At 48.3% G+C, this 21,159-nt stretch overlaps 1 protein-coding gene across 1 annotated transcript in view; it reads left to right on the plus strand.

Annotated features, from left to right (window-relative positions):
• LOC144943728 (inositol 1,4,5-trisphosphate-gated calcium channel ITPR1-like) overlaps positions 1–21,159 on the plus strand; it is a 152,009-nt gene that overhangs the window by 82,197 nt on the left and 48,653 nt on the right. The window contains exons 39-44 of the mRNA XM_078871507.1: positions 7,563–7,713; positions 10,118–10,311; positions 15,454–15,643; positions 16,111–16,388; positions 19,163–19,363; positions 19,979–20,089. Coding sequence (XP_078727633.1) covers positions 7,563–7,713; positions 10,118–10,311; positions 15,454–15,643; positions 16,111–16,388; positions 19,163–19,363; positions 19,979–20,089 — 1,125 coding nt within the window. The remainder of the gene's footprint in view (positions 1–7,562; positions 7,714–10,117; positions 10,312–15,453; positions 15,644–16,110; positions 16,389–19,162; positions 19,364–19,978; positions 20,090–21,159) is intronic.

Here is a 21,159-nt window from a genome sequence, read left to right on the forward strand (position 1 = left end):
GGCCTTATTTACCACATGCTTAAGTGAAAGCAATAGATTTTTGTCATGCTCTGGAGCATCCGGCGTCTTGCGCAGACCTAGCTCCTTCAGCCTTCCATCCATTTGGAAGTTCTGAAAGAAGCTCCACTTTTAAAAGTGGTTCGACATTGACGGGGGTTGTGAAAGCGGTGGTTCCGTCATGGCTCAACAACCATCCGAAAGACTTCTACGCCGCTGGCATTGAGAATCCTATCGCTCACTGGAACAAGTGTTTTTTTCTTCCACCTCCAACTCAGCTTATATATAAGCTCCTAGCTTGGCAGTGTCTCATTCTTCACCTGAAGACGGCTGCTTGCGTTGTGGCCGAAACGTCGTGAGAATAGTATTTTATTATGTTTTATTTTTATTATTTTATTACTTCCCTTCTACGTGACTTTACCGAAAGAACCAGGAAGAACAAGTGTTTTTGTTAATATATTGTGATGCGCAGAGAAACGATCTGTTTTGATCGTAGTAAGTGTTCTGGAACTGTCATCTCCGCTTATTGAAAAATGCTCCCACTGAGGTGGTGGCACTTGCACCTAACATTTCCTTTTTGAGTTCTCACGATTTTAGACGTCGATTTTCATCGTAATCGGCTACCTTGTTCGTGGTCGGAACCCCTATTTAAAAACAGCGGCCGCACCCGCGCACCCACATCCTGACTCCCCTGAAGGCCGAAAACCCCTGTCCAAGTCACGCCCGGCATTACAAAGCTGACGTCAGTTACATCACCCAGCCCCGCCCATCTCCTCCCATCCAGTGACACGTGGGAACACGGGTGAGGAAAAACATTTTCCTCGGCAACAGTTTTTGTAATCGCCAATTTTATTTATTTAAATTTCGATTTAAAGCTTTCGTGACTGCAGGGATTCATCTTCTTGGTTCTTTCGGTAAAGTCACGTAGAAGGGAAATAATAAAATAATACAAATAAAACATAATAAAATACTATTCTCACGACGTTTCGGCCACAACGCAAGCAGCCGTACTCGGGTGAAGAACAGGTGACCTGCTTCAGCCAGACGGAACCACAGGTCTGTTCTTCACCTGAGGACGGCTGCTTGCGTTGTGGCCGAAACGTCATAAGAATTGTATTTTATTATGTTTGTTTTTTTTACCCATGAGAGCGGTATTCTAATTCATAACTTACATAATCTACTATCCCAGCGCTGCTTTCCATTGACCTGCAGTCGTGCTGCACCAGCAGGAGCTGCGTGCGCGCGACTGCTGATGGCTCGGCACGCGATTGGCTCGGAGACTCGCAAATCTAGGACGCGCTCTGGGTGGGACCCCGTTTTTTTTGCCGGCACTGTTGCATAACCTCTCCCCCTCGTGTGTCCCCCCCCCACACACCGAGCCAGGCACGGCCAAGCGCCGTCACACGCGGTTCGATTGTTAAAATGTAAAAGCCTGCACTTTGGCGTGACCTGCTTCAGCCAGACGGAACCGCTCTCTGAAAGGCGACTGTTTTGCCAACCTGGGATTTTGTGACCTTTATAGTTTATCCTCGGCAATTAAAATATCCTATCGCCACTGCCAGATTGTGTGCGCGTGTGGAGCGGTGTTGGGCATGCTGCACTACAAACCAAATGACAATGTTTTTTAAAATTACCAGGCATAGATTTCACCAGGTAGGTAAGTTGTCAGAACCTGTCCTTGGCCTCCGCTAGGATGATTTGGCCTCATGAGTACCTGCTGCGGTGTGTACAAATATTAGCAATGTGGTAAGGGACATCCAGGCGTGGTAAATGGTCCACACCAGCCTCGTGCGCTGTATCGACCGCCAGTGCTTGTGAACGGCACTTGCCCCCCCCCCTCAACAGCCTGTTTGGCTATTTGGGAATCCTTGTGTTTCCCTCGTAAATCGTTGATGTAACAATGGCAGGGTGATTTTATTTCCCCCCGGTGAACTGAATGAAAATTCGGGCCCATGCTGCATGATTGAAATTCGATCTTAAAACATTGCTTCTTTCGCATTTTTACAATGGTATTACCAGCCGTGCAAACGGGCAAGCTGAGCGTTGTACTAATCGCACAAACCGTTGTGTGCTGTGCCAGCCTTTGGCTAAGAGCACTTGCATCTGCATTCTTTGCAGACCGAATTGGGAGAAACCTCGTGTCCTGAAGAAAATCATCAAAGTCTTGTAAATAACAATCATCCAATGTGTGCAGTTTTCATAGTGATTCACGTAAGATGCAATGCAGTTACTCACGAGTTCACCTGGCCTCATCTCAAACAAGTTTTAAAACTGTCTAAGTCCCCCCGACCCCCTCTTCACTGAGCGTTTAAGTCTTCAGAGTTTCATACCCAAGAAGGCACGGTCACAAATCCGCCGTTGACGGGAAGAAACTCAACTCGGGCACGGTCGGTCCAGTTAGTCAGTTTGACGACTTTTTTTTTGTTTTTGCCACCTTGAGCGGCGGCGGCGAACCTCGATTCTGTTGTGTTTTCACCTTGCAGGGGATGATAGAAACCCTCACACGCGGTGGCGTAGAAAATTGTCAGAACGACCCACCGGCCGTGTCTCCCACCTCCCACGCTCCGTTAATGTGTAACGCGACGATTGCCTGCGAGCTCTCGCCGAGACCCTGGCGGTGTCAGTCTCCGACGTTTTATTGCCGTGCGGATATTTCTGGAGGATGCGTGTCTCTCTCTCTCTTTCTTTATCGGGGCGGCCCCGCTCCGTGGGTCGGGGGAGACGCGCTCCCGTGGCCGGTTTCGTTTGTGTGGGGTGTTTCTTTTATTGCCGTGTCGGGCGTTTTGGGCTAACTGTGTGTGTGTGTGTTCATTGTCGCAAGAGACGTCTCTTGTTGGCACGTCCGCCTACGATGCGCGGCGTGGGCGCAATCGCCGGATTTCAGACCCTCCACTGTCTATAAACACCCCAGGGAATTGCTGCTCTGCGTGACAGAGGACAATTAATTTGGTTGCTCCTCGGCAACGCTCTCGTGTAGATTACACCGTCGTCATCCGTGGCGGCAGCAGCAGCGATTGCCTATCCACTTCTGGATGGAAGCCCCTGCATGCAGGGCACCGTCTCTCATGGTCTTTTGATGCACCAATTCGTATAGCTCCTGCACATTAGCTGAGTTCATCGCTCCATCTCTTGCCGTGGTCGTGCTTTTTAGACGCATTTGCTCCCTTTGGCTGCCCATTTGGTCAGCCGTCTCAATTGTCTTTTCGGTCGTCATTATGTCCAGATGTGTGTCCTGCCCCAAGACCATTTGCTTTTTCTTAATTGGTAATAAAAGCAGATTACTGTGAGCTTATAAAAATATAAGTTTCATAAAGCCGTCTGAGCATTTAATTGAATACATAAACCAGTCATGCGAACTGTTCAGTCAAATGCGCTGAAGTTTTTGAAAATCGGCTTTTGCAAGTGGTGGTCACGACGGTGTTGAAGTTCCCACTGAACAGATGGCATTCAATCATAGCTCCGAAATGATGCGAAATTATGGTTAACTTATAAGTGTACTTTCTGTTTTTTAGTTAAATGAGTTAAGAGGCAAGGTAGTCTCTCATTAGGCAAATGGGCTGCTCCTAGGGTGTTTTCGAAGCAGCAATAAATCGGGCAGTTGTCGAGACTTGTGATCGGCTAATTGCTGTTCATAGTCGAGGTTTCGTTCGCGAGCGTGCTCTTCTGCTCTCGCATTCCCCTTTGACCGACGCAGTTATACTACCAACGGGTGAAGCGGAGGGGGGGAAGGGGGTTACGTCATCCCCTGAGAATGAAACCGTGGGTGGTGGTGGTGCAGCCCCTGGGACTTTCCTCTCCTGGGTAACCTTCAATGTCACAAAAAACAAGGTCCCACGCATGACCGCGCGAGCAAATCTTCTAACTGAACAACCCCCCCACACATCCGCCCAATAAAGCAAACCTCATTTTGTTTATGGGCAAACGTGCAGAGCCGCGTCACTCCACCCGCCACCTGAATTCTCACCGTTTTTTTTTACGGATTTTAATGGCACGTTGCAATACGCCGCTCGGTTGGCTTTACATTTTGGCATTAAACCCATTTAAAGATTTTGGAAGCACAATTATGAATGATGTTGTTATTATTATGCCTCTTTAACGCTTTAGTTTAGTTGCCTGTTAAGATGCGAGCTGTCATCTTGTGGGGCAGTTTGGTCTTCGGGGGGTCAATTTGCAAGCCTGAGCTCAGAAGGGCCTTACGCTAAAGGGAGCTCAACAAGATGTTGTTTATTTGGACTGCCCTGACGTGCTTGCCAAAGCATCTTTGCAAGAAGTAGGATTACATTCTAAAACCATAGCGGGAATTCTTATTGAAGGACAATCTGGTCGAATAACTTCATTCAAATTCTTAATTATTAGCCCAACTGTTGTGCAAACGGCGAACATGCTTGGAAAACGACACACTTTGTTTTGACCTCTGCACAAGGTATTATGCATCGAATGTATTTAATTACACGTGCATACTACGATGCTGTCGTTTTGATTCCTAGCAGCCAACCAACACTGAAACCCCGGAGGTGTGAATCGGTTTTTTTAAAACTGCAATAAAAAGTTAATTTGTGGTGGTGGTAGTTGGAGTGAACTCAAAGCCATTAAATCCAAGTTCAAGCCCCCCACCCCCCCTTTGAGCTGAATGTTGTTGCGATCCCACGCAACTCGTGACTCACACTTGCCTCATTGTGCCGAGGCACCCACGGCTTCTCTCCCCACCGCTGCTCTTCTCTTCCATCTCTCTCTTTTTTTTTAGTGTTCTTCGTTTCTGGCTTTGCTTGTTCTTTTTTTCTGGAGCACGGCCTTGCTTTATTTTTTTTGTAAAGTGCAAAAGCTTCCCCATGAAACATTTGTTATCTAATTTTTTTGGCACGTGTTTTCCACCTCCTGCTGGTGCCTCTCCCCCGGTGCCGAGGTTCGCTTTGCGTCACGGCGTAAATGCTTTGGCATAATGCCGGTCTCGCGCCGTGCTGCGAGCGTATTGTTTGTGCCCTTTTGTGTCTTTGTTTGCCTTTATAAATTACTTAATTTGCACGTGCAATGGCGTGCTTATTCCCTCCCCCTCCGTTCCCATTTACTTCCCCACTCCTGTGTCTCCGAAATCTCACAGATTGGGTATCGCCACTAATTAGGAGCGCGACACATTTTAAGGGCTGCCAGCAAAATCAATAACAACAATAATAACGGTAGTGATTTATAGATTCGGCGCAAATGAGTGTCTGGGCCGTGATGCAGGGCGACTGTGCCCGCGTGGGCGAATTCGCGCCTGCCAGCGGGGGAGAAGGGGGGCAAAGGGGGCAACGGTTGGGGGGGCGGCGGGGGCTGTGATGGTCTCTCTCGTTAGGCAGAGCTCGTTAACGTCGTGCTCATTAAAGTGCCCCCTCGCCCGGTGGGTAGGTGTGGAGTCAGCGTGCGGGGGGGGGGCTTTGGCGGTCTCGCAGGACGCCTCGCTGGGGCTGGTGCCGGCATCCCTTTGTTTGCACTAATTCGGTGACGAATCGTTGCGGCGCTGTTTACTAATAAGTGCAAAGCTGTATAACGAGCGGATAATCAGAGTGTTTGTGCGTCTGTGTGCGATTTTTTTAATTCTTTTTTTTCTGGAGATCCCTCCTTCTGAAACAACTTGTTTTTGTGCGAGTGTCCGAATTGGGGGGTTTGTAATCCTGAAACCTTTTTCTAGTGATAAAAATCTGCTGTTGTAACTTGCGGTGTACGTAGGCTGCAGGGTCCCGTGAACTCCATATGAACAGTATACCTACACAAATGCCTAAAACATTGATCTTTGACGTGATTTAAAGTGTGGATTGCGAGCCAAGAATCCGAGAGATTGAGATCTCTCCGTCCGAATTGATGCATTGTTTCGCAAAGTTTTGGCCACTTTTATTTTTAAGAATATTTTGGTGACCTGGGAGGGAACCCCAGGGTCCCCTGCCAGAGTGTAATGCTCGGACGTCCACACTGGAAGCCTCCGGAACCCCGCTTGCTCTACTGGCCATCTCTTGGGGCCTTGTAGGAGTTATAGTTTCACAAACTATGATCTTCCCGCATTGTCAACCATTGATCTGTCTACCTGCTTTTGATGTAGGGCCTCAATGCGCTGTATCGCGCACGCATCTAGCACTGGGCTCGCCAAATTTGCAGAAGAATATTAACTTGCTCGTACACTCGTTGCATCTGCTTACTGCTGCTCGCAACAACAAATACCCTCCGGTGTGGCAGCCAAAGGCCTGTTGAGCCGCCCCATGTCTGGTGAATCTCATTAATAGCTTCGTGCAGGAGAGACATTTGAGAAATGGCTTTTACGTAATTGTTTCGGTTGCGTAAAGATCCCTGGGAAGTATTCGCATATTGAGCGAGATTAGAGGAATTAGTGGGGGGTTTTTTTTCCTTGCAAAACACGATTGATATTAAATGGACTGCCGCAAATCCGAAGCCAGCCTACAGATGTAAGGTTCCACTGAATGGTTGTGGGGTTTGAGTTTTGAATGTTGATTATAAAAGATGTTGACACAACCAGATTTTAATCCGTTAGCTGTTTGTGTTCAAGTCCCCTGGAAAATAGCTTTATTATTTAATTTAAGGAGCAATGATGGTAGATTTGAAGTCTCCGTGCCATCCTGTAATGATGTCTTAATTACACACTGGAATGGAATCGGTTTTGCCACGTGTTTCTTGACCATGCGGTGGACATTAGGGCCGCAACGATCCACCTCTGAGCTATCCCCCACTCCTCTTTACCCACCCAGATAATTTAAGTAATCCTTATGATTCGGTCACGATTCCATTCGAGAAAAGTTGTTATTTGACAGCGCTGATATGATTTGTATTTATTTTAACAACATATATAGTAAAAGTAATATTCATCTCATACACACATGATTTGATGCATGTTGCCGTGAGCTTTATGTAGTCGTGAATTTCTTGACAAACCCCAATTTGGCATGCTTGAAGATCAATGTGTTACTTCATATTTGTTTCTCAACCTGAAAGTTCACAAATGTACAACTTATAATTTGCCCCAACTTTATTTCTTGTGCTGCATCCATGGTGAATCTTCCGCTTGTGATTAATCTTCGTTTAACTACCAAGCAACAGCGTGGACGTGGTGAACACAAGAGGATTCGCAAATTGAACCTGCAACTTTTGTTACATGTAAGACAGGGCTTTGGGAACCCTTCGGCCCATGTTGCAGGCTTCATTTAGTACTACAATCGCGAGGCCTGAAATGGCCTGCAAAATTATATTTTTCTATCTCTGCAAGCATCTTAGCCGCACTAATCGGGTACTAGAGGAATATATTTAATATGGTTTTTCATCTAGTTTTTCTTCCGGGTTCCGTTCTGATGGCGTACACGAACAGACCCGGATGAATAACGGATGATTATGTACGCGTACGTCATCGGAACGGCGAAAGGGTTCAGAAGTTTCGCAGCGCTTACAGCGTTGACGCCGGACAGCATTCCGAACGGTGCGCTTGCACAACCCCGAGCTGTACGTAAATGACTAGAAAAACTTGGAACCGTCTGAATAATAAGACCCTTCCCCACTCCGTACTGCACGCTCCGTCTCCGGTACAGGGCGAGGCGTTGCGGCAGAACCTGCTGCTGCGTTACTATGGAGCCTCCATGGTGCAGACGGGACATCGCGACGGTGGGGGGGGCCCGCACCTGGGGAGCGGCGGCGGAGGAGGAGCGGCGTCACGCCCAGTCGGAACGTCCGCGGGGAGCGGTGAGGACACTGCACGTGGACACAGCACGTGTCGAGCAGCGTGGGACGATGATGATGATGCTGCTGGAGGCCGTGTGGGATTTAATGAGGGGGCGGAAAAAAAAACCAACCGTTTTCGCTTGCATTAACAGCCGCGTGTCTTTGTGTATTTTGAGGCTGGATCTCTTTTGAATTGCAGCGTCGGATTGACTGACGGCTGCAGATAGCTCCTGGCGCAAAGTCTTGCCGCGGTCTTTCATAAGAGTTCCGGCATAACCACAATGAATGTGAAAGAATTAAGTTATTAACTGCTAAGCCAGTAGAGAGTGTGCGTGGTGGGGAGTCGTGACGGTGGTTAGCTTGCTGTGCTCTGAACCCAATAACCTGAAATTTGTATTCTTTGGGTCTTTCGGTAAAGTCATATAGATGGTTCAAAATATAAAAACATGAATTCCTGCAGTCACGAAAGCTTTCGGTCAACATTTAACCTGAAATTTGATTCCTGAATGTTGGCTAACATCGGTGGCAGGGTGATATCTGAGCCGGGTCAGACTTGGTGCTGTGGCCACACACCGCCGCCTCCTTCATAAGTTGTGGCCGCCTAAATAGGCGCTTGCTAACAGCACTTTCCCCAACGGTCTATAATGCTGCATAGTTTTTTTGCGTGGTATTGTGTGTGCGTTTCATATGTCTAACAATGTAGTAGGTACACACCACCACCTCGTGCCAGCCCTCGTCGCTACTCGCTAAAAGTATTTGCGCCAACAGTCTCTAATCCTATGCAGGGGGATGATCGTGTGTGGGTTTATTTTTTTTTTAGCGTGTGTGTGTATAGTATAATTTGCGAGCGTGTAGATGCACGCCTGCTGTGACAATGTTAGGTGCTCGTGTGCACTCGCGTGCGTGCGTGCGTGTGGCGCGAGAGGGTAGGGCCATGCGGAGCTTCCGCTCACTTTGGCGGCGTTGCCGCACCTGCCCCGAGGGCACGTGGACCAAGCACATGGTGCCGCATGTGCGTCTCTCCCCCCCCCCCGCCGCTCCCATGAGGTCGACGCGGTCGCTTTTAATTGGGGCATTATTTTCACTTGGCAACAAGACTCCAGCGCTGGCTCCAAGAAGAATTTGTTGTATGCTTCGGTCATGAATGGATGGATGGATGGTGGAATGAAACGGCGGGGGTGTAGGTTAAGGAGTGAAACCTGCTGGCTGGTAAACACGTGGGTTTGGAATTCGAGTTCAAACTTTTAGATTTTTTTTGTGAAAGGCGTCATCTCGTTGATGTGAAGTTAAGTAATGTTTCTAATGACTTGGCAGGGACGAAGCCTGATTGGAATTGATCTTTTCACTTTTTCTATTTGATCATTTGTGTTTTTGTGTTGCTAACTGAGTTATGGGAAGGGGGGCTCTCTGATTTGTATTATTAGCCCCGGGCACTGCTCATTCACTCTACAATTTACATTGCCTGGCAAATGTCATGAGCCCCATTTTTTTTCTAAATCGTACAACCAAGTTGTTACCAAATGCGAGATTTTGCTCAAAACATTCTCGAATGTACTCTCCCTAACCTGCTTCCTGATGGCGTTCACACATGATGCCCTTATCGTGTCGACACGGCAGAGGAAGAGAATTTGTCGAAAGGATGGAACGCAGCAAAATTGACATTACACCGGATCACCGGGTCATGTGGGGCAGATTTTTGAAGCAAAATGGTGCTTTTGTTGGGTCGGGCTAAAGGAAAGAGGACCTGGAGGGAGTGACAAGCAACACAGGTGGTTTGAGAAACACTCTTTGCGAGCAGAGGTCAGAGCTGGAGCTTTGATGGTTGTAGAGAAGCTGCAGTTGTACAAAGCCGTGGAGAGAATTTGTCCACCACTTAGACATTCATGATTCGCCCACCTCGCATGAGACGTTCATCTGTCGCTTATTGGCGGTCACTCCTTCCTTTGTAAAAATCTATTGTTTTCGGTATTTGTAGCGATCGCAACATCTCGTAGGTGCCTCATTGTGTCCAAATAAGAAACGAAACAATCTTGCACGCACCATTTGCTGCCCGTGTCATGAATGCATAAACATGGTTTTTTCTAAATTGATGCATCCATTACATGCCAACTAACCAACCATCTCCGACCATTTCACGGACACGCGCCGATGATGTTTAGGGTAAGGACCGTGGGGGCAGCGATGGAGCACTAGCAACAGAAGTTAACTCCCGATCTGGCCAACATTGGTACCGAGTTATGGCCGCCAATCTGGTCCTAGGCTCCCCTCCCTCACACCACCAACTTGAACTGACTGGCGTGATAAAGTGTGTGGTCCAAGCGGCCTCGATCTTAACAGTGGATTGACAAAGGCCTGGAAATTATTGTTATTCTTAATTATTGTGCGTGCGTGCGCGCGCATTTGTCGGCATTACTTTGACATCCAGGCCAGGCCTCAGTGACCCCGGCATTACTCAACCGCTCCGAGATGACCCTCGCCAGCATCCAATGCCACCTGGACCAGGAGGGGGCCTCCGACCTCGTGATCGACCTCGTCGTGAGCACGACGAGCGATCGCATCTTCCATGACAGCGTCTTGCTGGGGATTGCCCTGCTGGAGGGGGGAAACACCACCATACAGGTGAGTCGCCAAATGATGAGATGAGAGGAAAAATCCATCGCAATGCAAGCCGGAAATCCTCTGTTTTATTCAAGAGCGGTAATGCAGCGGTTAGCGCACTGCGCTACGAAACCGGCGATCAGAGTTCGATTCCTGCTCGCGACCAACACCAGTGACGATTAGCTGAATCGTTCCTGGGCCTCCCCTAGGTCCACTCGGCCTCAAATGAGTACCTGGTCGCGGTGTGTAAACATCGCCAAAGGGGAGACGAAGGCGGCCGACCATACGTGGTGCTGGCCACCCACCCCCCCCTCCCCTCGTGTGCAGTGCCGGCCTTCATAGGTGCTCGCTAACAGCACTTGCCCCAACAGTCTAAGGCTGTTGTCTTTGTTTGACATCCAGGTGAGTGTTTATCTCTGTTGCGCAAGGTCTCCTGCAGTTGTTATCCGTGTGCTTGAAGATGGTACGGAATTCTCTGCTGGCTCGCTTTGTATTGTACGATGTTGCGTGCACACGTGTGCAGCCCCTTGTTTGTCATTCTACTGCCGGGCAAGGGCCTATCGACACCGTGCCGGGCCGAAGACCGCATTTCACCAGGCTGGTCAATAAGGGACCGTAGAGTCGGGGGGCAGCATGGATGCGGTAACATTGACGTACAGACACGGTGAACATAGACTTGGAAGCATGTAAGCCTATGACAACCTGTTTGTCTATGGTGGTCACCCTAGTTTTACGATTTTAATTTAACCAGGTTAAGGCCCACTGAGCATATACGTCTTATTCAGAAGCGATCTGACCACAGCTCAGTGAAGTGACCTATCCTGTTGAAATTTCTAGCAGCAAAATACTCTAAATGCACTTTTCTAAATGTGGCGAAGAACCGGGGGAGACGCAGAAAAATCCACGCAACCACATGGAGAGCATGCACACTCTAAAAATACAGACGTCAGGATCGGGATCAAACCCACGACATCCTGCATACTAGGCGAGTGAGTTAACATCACACCACCATGGCACCCAATCCAGACACTATCCAGGCACCAGCCCTGCTTAGCTCCTGAACTCTGAGATCGGAGGCATTTCTCGTCATTGGTTCGTAGGCAGGATAACGGAGTGGTAAAAACATGAATGCGTGTGCACATCCTGTTGATGTCGTTTATAATGTGTTTTTCTGCATTGCTTTTTTCTGTCGGTGGCATCGTTGTAATCACATCTAACTGGACAATAGCGAGCTGTTCCAATGGAAGTGATTATGTAAATCCAATAGTCAATGATTAAAGCAATATTCAATTGGGATGTATAATTTTTTGTTCCCATTTTGAGAAGTGGCTATACAGGACTGAAAGTGGTCCCTCTTATTATCACTTGATGCAAATTGGATTCCCATTTTAATGAAATGATGCGAGGCATGCATTGATAATAATGTAATTAATTTGCCCACGACAGTCTCTCGTTGTATTGGGTCTCCAAATTAATTTTCAGGAGGGTCCTACAAATCAGATGCTTGGATAATTCCATTAATGAGTCTTTGGCGTGTGGGAGGAAACTGTGGGGGGGGGGGCGGGGGTGTGGTGGAAACCCATACGTGCAAGGTGATAACCGAAAGGTTTGCAAAGACTCTTTGAAACAAATTCACTTGCCGGTAGCATGACACCCATGCACACATGTATTATCTCGTGAAAAAGGGAATTTGATTAAATACCCCTTCGGTGATGCGCACTCTGCATTAATGCATCGTCGCCGGCCTTTAGCGGGTTCTTCAACACCGTGTTGGGGTGTTGACCTACAGTGGGCTGCGCACGGCACATTTCAAACACCGACACGGCTCGCTTTGGGTTGATCCGGAGTGGAGTTATTTACAGACCCGCCCCTCCCCCCCTGTAATGACTGGCACCGTTACCCCACGCCCGCTGGGCCAACCCTTCTCCTCACCCTTGGCCTGTTATTCATAATCTCTGCCTGAGCCACCACTGCCTGCATAAATAAGGTTGTGCGTGACTTAAATAATTTATTTTTGGCCCTGGGACGTGCCGACCCAGCGCCGCTCCACGCCGCCAAGTGGGAGGAGGTCGCCGTAAATGTCGGCGCCCAGCGGTGTCGTTCTACCAGCAGGATCCCTCCCCGAGCGGGGGGAGGGGGGGGGGTGATTGACGCAGGCAGCCCCCGCCGAGCCGTCGCCGTGAAATTGGCCAAATTGTTGGAAGGGGGTTGCGGTGCTCCGCTCCTGTGTGCTCTCTCGCTTTTTTGTTCATTTAAATTTTCGCGGCGCACAGGTTCTGCGATTTTATTTATTTTCGGCGGATTTCCGTACGCGTTAGGCACGTACATTGTGGCCGTGACGGATGGTTTGCAAGTGCAGTTAGCCGGTGGGCTGGAACAATTCGTGGCACTGACCACACCAATGTCGCCACATCCGTGTGCCTAAGGAATGCGAGGCACTGCTTGGCGTGCTGTGACAGTGGCTCGCGCACTGCCCCAACGCTCCCCGTGACCCGAGTGCCATTCCCATCCGTAGCTAAAATCTGTTCCAAGAAGGAAAAAAGTTCCATGTGATATCCCAACCTGACCTTGACCTCCCTTCAGTCAAATTTGTCCTCGCGTGCTATGCCAGCCTAAATAGATGCTCGCTAACAGCAGCCTTAGTCTGTGAGGGTAAAATGGCGGTATGTTTCTGTGTGTGTGTGTGTATATTTACACAACAACGAGCGGCGTGCCGGGTGGCTAAAGCACAGCAAGTTGGCACAGTAGGGGGCACAGGTGGTGCATCAGCCAGTCATCTCGGTCGTCTCAGTCAGTCGACCCGTGGCACCTGGGTCTGCCCCGTGACCTCCTGCCAGCGGGCGTTCGACACTTCACGTGGCCTCAAGGTGCACATGGCCTGGCACAAGCGTCGTGGTGACGTCACCGCCACTTAGTGGCGAATGGCGGTTGTTGTTTTATATATATATACACATATATATCTATATATATTTTCTTGCGTGTAACTCAGCAACAGACCAGAGAGTACGTTACCAGCTCTTGACTGCATATCCCCCGAGTTACCTCTGGCTGAAACGCATTGGTGCTCTGCACATATTGGCGCACGGGGGAGGGAATGCTTGGTGCTAGGCATGTAACAATTTACCCCCTACAGCTTGCGTGATTTTGCCGCTGTTCAATACCTGGTCAAGGCTAACATCGATTTTTATGGATGGAGGTTAATATTGAAAAATGTCCCAGGGCATCCACATTGACCAATCTGCAGACCAGCATGGTGACGTATGTTCAAGCATCCCCTCGCAACTAATGCAGTGTGTCGAGTTCTTTACTCCCATACGGTGATTGACTAAATAATAGTGCGTTTTCATAGTTAAAGCAAAGGTGTATCTATCTGAAATCTTAAAGCCAGTTGACATGCAAACCTTGTCCCGTTTTCATATAATTTGTCAGGTGTAGTTGGTGTTCTGTGGAGAAGATGGCTTGAAGGGTCCGTATAATTTATTTTTTATGTATTTAGAAATGTGGCAGTTGGCCAAAGCTCTATTCGGCAATTTGCAAACCCTGCAAGAGGTCAGCCAACCGGTCTCCACCACCCGGGTGTAGAATGACGGCGGATAATCCCCACGGAAGCTGCGATTTCCATGGTGTGACTGCTGGGAGAGGTGAGGGTGGCCCATTGCCAACTTCTCATGACAATCACCCAGTACAGTACCGTGCTACTTACAATAGCCTAAATTGGAACGGACGTACGGATTCTTAGAATTTTGGATTTTCTCCCCAGTGCGCGTGTTTTTGTTTTTTTGGTTCTATTCGTCCGAAATCTAATTCCAATTTTGTCTGGTGTCGTCGCCGTCCTGAGATGAAGACGTTTTTCCTTTCCAACGTCGGACGGTGAGCAAGCGCGCACGACGCTGTGTCGGAGGATGTTACAGAGCGATGACGTGTGAATGAAAAGCGCAAGAATCTTTACAATCCAGAGCAATGGATCGCTGCTCTGATTATAGTTGTTGGCCCCCTCGCAATAGTTTACGCTTCTCAAATGAAGTTTAAAGCAGAATCAGAATATTTAAACTGGAGGAATTTGAGCTATAAAGCTCTTTGTCACAGATGTTGGATGTCGAGTAGGGGCACGGGGTCAGAAAGTTGTGACAAGACACACCCATAGGATGTAAAGTATAGGAAAGAAAAAATAATTGAAAAAATATACACACAAAACTAACCTCGAACATATATTACCAGGTAAAGCCCACTGAGCTATTAACTCATTTTTCAGAAGTGACCTGGCCACAAATGAGAGTACCACAGTGACCCATCACGTGGACATTTACAGCAGGGATGGGGGGGGGAGGAAATAAACACATTCCTGCGGAGGGAGCGGGTAGGAACGTTGGGTTGCTCGGTCAATGACCAGGGTCAACGGCGGCGTGGTGTATTTTGAAAATATGCCCGAGTGTGAGGGCGGGCACAAGCCGGCGTGAGTAGGTTAAACGTTGAGTTTTATAAGGGCACCATGGGGTGACCAGCCCCTCCCCAGCCCCTCTCTGCATAATGGACGGACGGACACAATAATCCCCTGTGGGCTGGTGTGACCAGGACGTTCCTACCAGTAAAATCTATGTATACATTGGCTCTGTCCATCCGTCCGTCCCTCCTATAATGGGAGGTATTGTGACGCCCGTAACGATGATCCAATACGAATGAACTTGTGGTATGAAGGTGTGTTGCTCACGGCGACCGGCCAAATTGATAAAACGGTTGTCTAAAACTTGGAAGCAAAAAAACAACTTTGGCAAATATGCAAAGACATTTCACTCTGACAACGATGCGCCGGTACCTTGCACCGCTAGTTAAATACTTCCGTAGACAAACACGTGTGGGAAAGCACGAAATAATCCATGCAAAAGCATCATTTTTCCAAACCTGTTTATTTGAAAAAGAAAAGTGGTGCCATCCACTGTACAAGTTGGATGCTCCGGGTGGTATAATGGTTTGCACGCTATATGGGCATCCAAACCGAAGGTCGCGTTCTATTCGATCTTTCGGCACAACGGCTGAAACGATGGGCAACTTTCTTTAAAGCTGTGTACCCAGGAAACTGATAAACACAGTCCATGCATGTGCTTGATTTTTCTTCCTTCTTCCCGACCTGTTCATTGAAGCGTTTTTTTTTCTCTTCTCCTCCAGCACTCGTTTTACCGTCGACTCACCGAGGACAAGAAATCTGAGAAGTTCTTCAGGGTTTTCTATGAGCGCATGAAGGCGGCGCAGCAGGAGATCAAGGCGACGGTGACTGTGAACACCGCAGAGCTGGGGGGCGAGAACAAGGAGGACGATGGCACCGAGAAGGATCTGCCCTCCGTCAGCCACAGGAGAGGTGACCACGCTATTTAATAAGCCGCTAATCTGTGTGTGTGTAGGGAGCGGTAGTGTAGCGGTTAGCACGCTGCGCTACGAACCCGGCGACCCAGAGTTTGATTCCCGCTCGCCGCCAACACCAGTGATTTATCTGAACCGGTCCTGGGCCTCCCCCTAGGTTTATTCAGCCTTAAATTAGTACCTGCTCTGTAAACGTTGGCACTGACGAGACACTAAGGTGTTGCGGTGTTGGACACTCATCCCCTTCGTGGTACCGGCCCTTAAATAGGTGCTCTCTCACAACTTTTGCCCCAAACAGTCTGTTAAAGGCTGTATTAACGGATCTTTGTTATTGTATAGACCTGAGACCATAGTTGATCAAATCGACTTAATCAATTAAAGTTTAACACTTGTCACAAAAACCTCTTATGGATGATCAACTAAAGATCCAACTTCTGTGATCCACCATCCCTTCCCCCTCCGCAGCTGTGCGGCGATGCTCGACCTTATCCTTGAGCGAGGACACGAAACGTTACCGGCGCGACGGTGATGCGGACACGGAGGATGGTGGTGGTGGTGGCAGCAGCGGTGGCATCACACAGGCTGGAGGGAGTAGCTCAACAGCATCTGGATCCGGAGAAGGCGGAGGAGGAGAGAGAGCAACCTATGTGGAGTCGGATGAGATCAGCCCACTCATCTCCATCATGGAACCGATCCTGCGCTTCCTGCAGTTGCTCTGCGAAAACCACAACCCAGCGCTGCAGGTCGGCTTGGAGGTCTTGAGGTGGTCCGTGACCTCACCGGGATGTGGGAGGGAGGCCGGCAAGCCAGGCTTGTAAATTAACGTCGAGTTCATTCTTAGGATTCGAATTGATTATTTTAACTTTCGTGATTTCGTCTTCAAATTGCGCGCGCGCGTGAGAATTAGCTTGCGACGATTTGTCTTTACAAATTGCGTGCTAATGGAGAGAATTTTAATTGTACGGCCTATTCAAAGAATGTAAAATGACAAATGACATTGCAAAAACAAAACGAGTAATTTATTGAATTTTCTCAATTGTGACTTCCCATGGGGTGCATTAATACGGTGCCGTTCGACAGCTGTAAATTTAGTTTTTATTTTACTTTCCTTAAACTATCCTTACTATACTGTCATCGTCACGATGAGGGTTCATTCATAACGCTCAGAAAGCAAATCCTAACTCGGCCTTGCAGAGAACGAACTTATTGAAATTATTCCCCATTGTGCCGTTGGATTACACCCATGACATGAAGACATTTTTCATAATTATTTCGGGGTTTTGTCAAGAAATGACCGCCAGAAGATATCGCAAAAACTCCTACTAAGATCCCTGTAAAGTGCCCTCACGAGAGTTACCCGTGCAGTCTTGCTTGCCAGAAACGCTCGTCGCACGACCAATAAATCCGGACTTTGGTGCGAACCTCCAACGCTGGCAGTGACTTCAATTGAATGAAAACCAAATTTTACTTGATCGGGGTTTGTTTTTGTTGTGCCGTCATCAGTTATCGGGCTGAGAACCGTCAAACTCTGCTACGCTTGAGCATCTGGAATATTGGGCAAATGCCTATCGATTTTTAAACACTCGAGATTTTCATCGGTGGCGGGCTCTGTGCTTTGACACAGTAATAGCTGTCTGAGCCACCCAACCACATTGGGTTTCTTAACCTCTTGTGATGAACTCCTGAAATAATTTGGATGGATTCCTGAAATAATTTATACTTGGTGATCTAGTTTGGAAGACGCGCACAAGCAATAAAACATTTAATCACGAAAGGTATGACCAAATTTAATCATCTTATGCAGGAACATATTCAAAGGAACATCCTGCTGAAATGAGAACATTGGGGCGGTGCAAGTCCTGTTTTTATATCCCCTTGGTCACTGGTGGAAATTCCACATTCCCAATGGCAGGGGCAAATATATCCATAGGAAAAAATCACTCCTGACCCCAGAAGGGATGATGGGCTAAGCAATCCGAGATCGCAGGCTGCTTGCTGTACCACTGGGCCACCTGCCCTGATCACCGACATATTAAATGTCTTGTTACGAGGTCATGCAAGAGCCTGTAATGTGTTACCCAATCGCATTATGCCAGCTCTCTTGGACCCAGGATTGCAACTTAAGGTACATGGGCAGCAGATTGCTGGCCTTGCAGTTGGCGAGCTCCTATTAAACACACAGGATTGTCGAATTGGAGTTAATAGTGGCAATTAATGTTCAAATTACTGCACGTGGGGAGAAATCCTCATTGGTTGCACTTTTTTGACGTGGCAAAGACGCGGAGGAGAAATCTTTAGCCTCGGATGTGTTTAGTTTATCTTGGGTCTTAACACTTTTTTTTTTTTGCTGCAAAGTGCAAATTACGAATGGGGGGGGTCAATATTATTATCACCACCAAGGTGTTGTGAACTTTGCTTTCTGACACAATTAGGTCTCCAATTGCATGATAACGCACATCATGTTTATTTATATATATAATGTAAAAGGCTTGAGCCGCATTTATTTTAACGATTCCCACGCACGCAATCTTTTAAGTCTGTTATTTACATTCCATGCAAATTATATGCAAATAGATTGATCATGTTTAGACGTAGCAAACTCGTGATCATTTGCTGTAGAGCATTGTGGCTGAAAGAAAATGTAAAATATAAGCAGAAACTCTCTTCTGTCTCCAGACGCAAGTAAAATGTGTTTAGTCCCGTCAACAACCCATTGCATTTCAAAATCAATGTCAATCGGCTTGTGTTCACGCAAGCAAAACCCTGGACCGGTCTCTGACTTGTTCGACGAGTACTGTTATTGGCGAGCACGCTCATGTAAATCGTGGGGCTTTGTTGGATGCAAAAAGCAATGCCATTCACAAACTCGTGTTTTTGTGTGGAAATTGAGAACGGATCGTGGAGGCAAGAGCAGCGAAAACAACAACGCACCAAAATGTGGTGAAACAAATGAGACGACGCAGCGTGTGAACGTGGCTGTAACTAAACTGAGACCTCAGAATGAATTTCTCGGTGACAATTCATGACATCGCTGCTGTGGGGTTGAATCATTCAATGCCTAGTGTTTTACATGCCGTGGATGCAGTTGCAAAGCAAATACAAACCCGAAGTTTTTTATTTTGTCCTAGAAATGTGTTTTTTTCATTTATGGTTAATGTGCGGTTTGATAAAATCTTTGTATAACCTAGATTTTTGTTGTTGTTGTTTATTTTGGCCAGTTGGTGCCATGGTTAGAGCACATGACTCCCAATTGGAAGGTTGAGTTTTTTTTTTAAATATAGCTGTGGAATCTGCTCATCCCATCATCATCTGTCTCATGGTCAATAAATGAACCACCAGCAGTGAGTGTACCCCTCGGGATAAAGTTAAGTCCACGATACGAACACGGAAATTCCACCACCATCTCTGGACCGCAAAACAGTAGTTGAGCACTGCCAACGAAATACCAACTTTGACCATCGCCTCCGATTTTCACGCGCCTTTTTATTTTCGTCCATCCATTCCCAACATTTGGCAGAACTTCCTGCGCTGCCAGAACAACAAGACCAACTACAACCTGGTGTGCGAGACGCTGCAGTTCCTCGACTGCATCTGCGGTAGCACCACGGGCGGCCTGGGCTTGCTGGGCCTCTACATCAACGAGCGCAACGTAGGCCTCATCAACCAGACACTTGAGAGCCTCACCGAGTACTGCCAGGGGCCCTGCCACGAGAACCAGGTACGACGCTGCTCTAGAGATGCCATTTTGCCGCTGGTGGGAATTTGGTATGTTGTTTTGATTATCACTCAACATGGGCCCAGTACAAAGCACTGCAAGGGGTGGGGGGGGGGTGGGACAAACTCCATGAACAAAAGCCTAGGCTCGGTGTGTAGCAATTAATAGTCCGCTCGCTGTGCCATGAACCCGATTTTTAACCCGAGGGTTCGATTCCCGCTCATGGCCAACACCAGCGACCATTATCTGTACCGGTCCTGGGCCTCAACTGAGTGCCTGGTGCAGTGTGTAAACATCGCCGGAAGAGAGATAAAGGTTGCCGGGCGTGGTGCTAGCCACCCACCCCCTCCATGTGCTATGCCAGCCTTCATAGGTGCTCGCTTAACAGTACTTGCCCCAACAGTCTACGAAGGCTATGCAGGGGATCTTTTGTCTTTGACCCTGGGGTGCAAAATGTTGTCGTTCTTTAGGTGTTCGGACACCCACTGTGGCTGCGGCCCTGCCACTAATGTGCCATTTTTTAAATAATCGCAAAACGGTGGAAAACAACCTGGCAGTTGAGGCACCCTAGAGTGGCGACGTGCTTGTAATTCTGATGATGATGCCGATCTTCGCTAGAACTGCATCGCTACGCACGAGTCCAACGGCATCGACATCATCATCGCGCTGATTCTCAACGACATCAACCCCCTCGGCAAGGATCGCATGGAGCTTGTGCTGGAGCTTAAGGTAAAGGGACACGTGGGCAGCGGGCAGCCCCCCCCTCCCTCTGTCAGCCCCGCCCCCTTTTACATGACCATGAAGACAAAGATCCCCTGTATAGCCTTAACAGACTGTTGGGGCAAGTGCTGTTGTTTAGAAAGCACCTGTGAAGGCCGGCACGGCACACGAGGGGATGGGAGGGTCATCACCACAGCCGACTGCCTTTGTTTCCCGAGTGACGATGTACTCATTTGAGGCTGAGTCGACCTAGGGGAGGCCCAGGACCAGTGACGATTATCGGAACCGGTTTTGGCCGTGAGCGGAATCGAACTCGGGTCACCGGGTTCGTAGCGCTGCGCGCTAACCGCTACATCACCGCTCCCGACCATCCCCACCTTGTCACTAGCACCACCCCCCTTTCTGCCACTAGTTCTGGCCACTCTGCCAACTCCACTCAATCCTCTGGTAGAGCCCCCCCCCCCCACCTTTTGCCTGCTTTGGGACGAATCGTCCCAGCCAAATGCTGATGTTTGGAAGGTTTAGCTGATGGTAACTGGCTCCCAGCCACTGCTGACCGTGAGAGGGAGCCGCCTTCACTCGACACCTTCGTTAACTTGGTCCAAACCCATGCCCCGTTTTGGGGCTCGCAAACTTATTCAAATTGGCCAAATTCTCGAATAACTGACCAAATCGCCATGGTCTTGTCGGATGAAAGTGGACTCTTTAGTAGGGTTGAGGCTGGCTCTGACTTATTTGTGACCTTCTTTGGGAATACCAGAAGCTTTCCCACCTGATGACAGACGCTTGTGTTGCGCCCGAAACGTCGTGATTTATTTGATTTTATACCTACGTGACTTTACCGAAAGAACCAAAGAGTATGGAATACCAGATGTTGTGAGCCTTGCACTGCAATATGGTCAGGAGGGGATTGTAATAAATCAATGGATTCTTGAATCTATCTGTACGTGATTTCGTTTCCCCCCCCCTCTTCCCATATTGTGTGTTTCTGGAGTTATCCCAGTTTCCTACCACATGTTTCGTCTTTTCTGGGTAAATACATGGCATTATTATTATTTTTCTGGTGGCAATGCCAACAT

The sequence above is a fragment of the Lampetra fluviatilis genome, chromosome 32, assembly GCF_964198595.1.
Source record: "Lampetra fluviatilis chromosome 32, kcLamFluv1.1, whole genome shotgun sequence".
NCBI classification, from domain to species: domain Eukaryota; kingdom Metazoa; phylum Chordata; class Hyperoartia; order Petromyzontiformes; family Petromyzontidae; genus Lampetra; species Lampetra fluviatilis.